The sequence below is a fragment of the Acanthisitta chloris genome, unplaced genomic scaffold (genome assembly GCF_000695815.1).
Source record: "Acanthisitta chloris isolate BGI_N310 unplaced genomic scaffold, ASM69581v1 scaffold22180, whole genome shotgun sequence".
Lineage (NCBI taxonomy): Eukaryota > Metazoa > Chordata > Aves > Passeriformes > Acanthisittidae > Acanthisitta > Acanthisitta chloris.
The window spans coordinates 33,917-38,427 of NW_008651514.1; the positions used below are offsets into that span (position 1 = coordinate 33,917).

General features: G+C 40.8%; 1 protein-coding gene across 1 annotated transcript in view; it reads right to left on the minus strand.

The window, feature by feature from the left end:
* LOC103801261 (serine/threonine-protein kinase DCLK2-like) overlaps positions 1-4,511 on the minus strand; it is a 32,578-nt gene that overhangs the window by 9,886 nt on the left and 18,181 nt on the right. The window contains exons 7-8 of the mRNA XM_009073672.1: positions 2,493-2,612; positions 66-212 (exon numbers count right to left, since the gene is read on the minus strand). Of these exons, the coding sequence (XP_009071920.1) occupies positions 66-212; positions 2,493-2,612 (267 nt within the window). The remainder of the gene's footprint in view (positions 1-65; positions 213-2,492; positions 2,613-4,511) is intronic.

Below are 4,511 nucleotides of genomic sequence, written 5' to 3' on the forward strand. Positions count from 1 at the left end.
ATACAAGCATTTGCATTAATGAGAATGAAATAAGAGAAAATTATTAGGAAAGAAATGGGACATACCAGCAGATTTTCTGGCTTGATGTCTCTGTGCACAATGTTGAGACCATGAAGGTATTTGAGGGCACTGGCTAAATTGTAGACCATTGCACTCCCATCTCGCTCTGTGTACTTTGTAGATGAAGTGATAGCATCAAACAGATCTCCTCCCTGCAGAATGGAAAGGAAAAGCTTCACTGTGATAAGGCTAAAAAAAAAATACCCCAACAAATATGTAAGATCTTCCCTTCCAAAAGACATCCTTGGATTCCTGTTAAACAGTAATGGATTACTTTGTAGAAAGATGATCTTGTCATCAAGATACTAGACTGGGACTTGGGTCATCTTCATCCAGTTCCTAACTGTACTCCAGGCTTGTGTTGTCTAAGCTGGGACAAATCACAGATCTCTGTCTTTACTTCACCCTATTGATCCTCCTACCTTTGATTACTCATTTCTATTACCAGTTTCCCTTCTCTTCACCTTATCAGTATAACACCTTCAACACAGCAAAAACCAGCCCTGATTTCCAGTAAAGCCTAAAGTAAATTAGCCCAATATTAAAAAAAACCCTAACTAACAAATCCTCAGCAATTGTAACGAACTGCAAATTTGAATTACAGCAGATATTTATAGCTGAAGAGGATAAACAAGATAAGCACAATCTTTTTCAACACAAATGAATCCATGATGCACCAAAGTGCAGAACCTGCAGGTGAATTCTGAATGTGTCAGCTGTGCAGTCTCAGTTTATAGACACCTCTTGGAATACATAACAACGTGTGAGTGAGTTCCTGATGCAGCATTTCCAGCCATTGCAACCAATTTTCTGTGGGTGTCTCTGCGATGGTTACCCTGGATACATCTGTAGGAGTGATCTCTCTGAGCTGTGGGTGGCATTCCCAGCATTTCCACACACATGGAAGAGAAGCAATGCTTCAGGAAATACAGGCCAAGATGGTGGTAAATTAAAATATAGAAAATTACTATCTTGAAACCCCCCAAAAAAGCCTCTACTATACAAAAATAATTTCTAGAAAGGAAGAGAAATGAGTAGGCTACAGAAATTAAGAATTCTACAATTCTACACACTTTTCTTAGAGGCTTCCCAGGCTGGCAAACATTCCAGAGGAGACTCCTGAATCTAACAGTGTTTCAGGCAGAAACACAAAGTGCTGCTGCTGCTACCTATCATTTGTCTCTGATATGCCAATCAAGCTGCTGTGCAGTGTTGCTGTGTATGTACAGAGCTCAGCCAAGAGAATCCACGACTCAAACTTGATGCAACTTGTGTATTAGGTTCACCAGGTGACAGCAAAATGAGTATTTTCTCTGTGCATGTAGGAAAGCAGCATCTATTCTCTGCTGAACTGGAAATAAGGGCTGTGAATGTTTGATTACAGGTGAGATGCTTTGAGTTTTCATTTTTCCTGGGTGATAATCACTTGAGTTGAAACTATTCATCCTACCTATTAAGATAAAGTCATTACAAAGAATTTACTTATTTAAAGCAAATTATTTAGTAAAGATACCAGTGAAATAAATGCAGGTGTCCTGTTAGTAAATACTTACCACCATCACCCCTGCAGGTTGTAAGCATGATGTAAAACCCGCTGTCCACTTCTCTCTAGGCTGTGCACATTGCAGAATGTGCTGGTTTGGGCTGAAGTGGAGTTGATTTTCTGCCCAGTGGCTAGTGTGGGGCTGTGTTTGGGGTTTGTGCTGAGCTCAGGGTTGATAATGCAGAGATGTGTTTGTTGTTGCTGAGCAGAGCTCACACAGAGCCAAGGCCTTTGCTGCTTTCCTCACTGCCACACTGGTGAGGGAGTTGGGGGTGCATGGGAGACTGGGAGGAGACACAGCTGGGACAGGTGACCCCAACTGACCAAAGGGATGTTCCATACCATAGGACATCATGCTCAGGATATAAGGTGGGAGGAAGGAGGAGGAAGGAGGGACATCTGGAGTGATGGTGTTTGTCTTCCCAAGTAACTATCCCATGTGATGGGCCCTGCTCTCCTGGAGATGCTGAACACCTTCCTGGAAGCAGTGAATTAATTCCTTGTTTTGCTTTGCTTGTGTGTGCAGCTTCAGGTTTCTCTATTAAACTGTCTCTACCTCAACCCATGAGTTTTTCTAGCTTTTACCCTTCCTATTCTCTTCCCCCTCCTGTTGGTGGGGAATGGGTCAGCAGCTCTGTGGTTCTTGGTTGCTACTGGGGTTAAACCACGACATAGAATTACCTCTATTCTGTGTAAATAGTCTAATTACAACTGTAAATTCCATTAATGCAATTGATTAACAGGAGTGTTTTTCTGAATAAAAATGCAGGTTGCCATTGAAATCTTGTATGTTTATGTCTCCCAAGATCTTAGCGTTCCTAGATACCACTCAGATTTCACAGCAACACAGAGAATTAGAAAAAGATAGATAAAGCCTCCTTAGTCTTACCTTCACCAGCTCCATCACCAGGTAGAGTTCTGTTGGGGTGTCCATTTCCTCTATAAGCATAATGATATTTGGATGTTTCACTCGCCGCAGAATAGACACTTCGTTTTCAATCAGGTGTTCCTGTGCAGGAGAGGATGCAAGTTTCTCTGAACAGACATGAAATTGCCAATTCACTTTTTTCCAGTGATCAGCTGATCAGTGAGAACTCTTTCTGCTGTTTATAGAGGGTTATTGTCAGATGCTATTTCACCATGTAATTTAAAATACCGTATTTCACACACATGACCCATGGGACATCTGAGGGGGGAAAAAAAGACCCCATAACATGACAGCAGTTCAGGAAGTGCAGATTATATTCTTACGTGGGTATTACAAGGTGAAATTAAGTTCAGAACCTCACTGGCCCCAAGCTGGATCATTGCAACCTGTCACCCCTCATCAATAGTTAACACATTCTTGATCCTCTCCAGCCTTCACCTCTCATTCGGTGTAGGTTACTCAAGGACAGATTACCTAGGATTTATATTCAAGGACTTTATTTTCTTTAAGAACTTGTGGAATATATACAGGAAAAAAACATTATCACTGCTTTGGTTATGGATTTTGGCTCATTTTATATGTATGTTCAGATTTACAATCTGCAAAACATGTAATGCCTCAGTTAAATCGTTGTGACTCCAACAGCTTAGCAGCACACAGATTGAGTTCAATTTCCTCTTCCGAGGAAGCCATGGCTTTCAAGAATAAATTAGTTTCAGAATGTCCTGTTTTCTAGAACATCTTAACACTTGGATAACACTGGAGAACCAAAAAAAAAAATATTAAAAAAAATCACATGTCCCTTTCCTGTGAAGGATTATTTTCATTTTCCTTTATAAGTATTGGAATACAGGTATTGTATTTAGGTTCACTTCCAAATAAGTAACAATGCTTGTGCAAAACATCAGTATCCTCACACTTCGGCAGGTAACAACCCATGTCACTGGACTGGGAATTTATTCATGTTCAAAGCACTGATTATTAGCATGCACCTCATGCATCTGTGAGCAGAGCATTACAAGGAGATGTGATCCACTGTGCATGGGCAGTGACTGAAGATCTTGTGCTACTTCACCTTCTTCTTCCAGAGTTATTTAGGGATGCATTGTGTTTTGGCCAAAGCTTTCTGTGGCTACATAACAGAAACCACATGCCACGTGTGCATCTCATTTCGTGAGGAGTACGGTGGGGCACAAATGGGTTAAACAGTCACACCTGAGAAATTCAGGTTGAAAGAGCATCAATTGTCACTCTGAACAAACATATGTCTGCTCCAAGCAAAGTGCTCTGGAGGAAAAAAAAAACAAACAACAAAGAAACACGAAGCAATTTTGTTAAACACAATGCTGAATCTCATCACCAGACAGAAGGGATCAGCCACAGCACGCTAAACCTGATGGATGGAAGGCTGTAAATTCAAAACTAGCATCAAGAGGCCAAGAGAAAACTGGAATCATATTAGAGCTTTTTCTACCTAAAGAACAGCAAACATATTCAATTTATTACATTCACTAATTATGACTAAGGCACAATAGCTTATCTGTGCTTCCTTTGTTTCAGTTGACTAAATGGCTTAGTATTTTAAATAAAGCTCAAGAATAACTAGTGTTTATTTAAAAGAAACAGTAGCAAATTTTTTAACAGGCTCCAAAATGTTGTGAAGCTACTGTTTAAAATCTGTCCTTGAAATGCTGATGAATATGTAGCTATTTATTTTCAGCTACCTCACTGTTTCGCTATGTTTTGCCAAGCAAAAAAAATAAACATTCTCAAAGTCATCGTGATGTTCTCCTGGATAGTGCAATAAATATATATCATCTCCCCTGTGAGGACAGGCTGAGGGAGTTGGGGCTGTTGAGGCTGGAGAAGAGAAGGTTGTGTGGAGACCTCAGAGCACCTTCCAGGAGCTGAAGGGGCTCCAGGGAAGCTGCAGAGGGATCTGTGTTAGGAGCTGCAGGGACAGGACAAGGGGCAATGGGC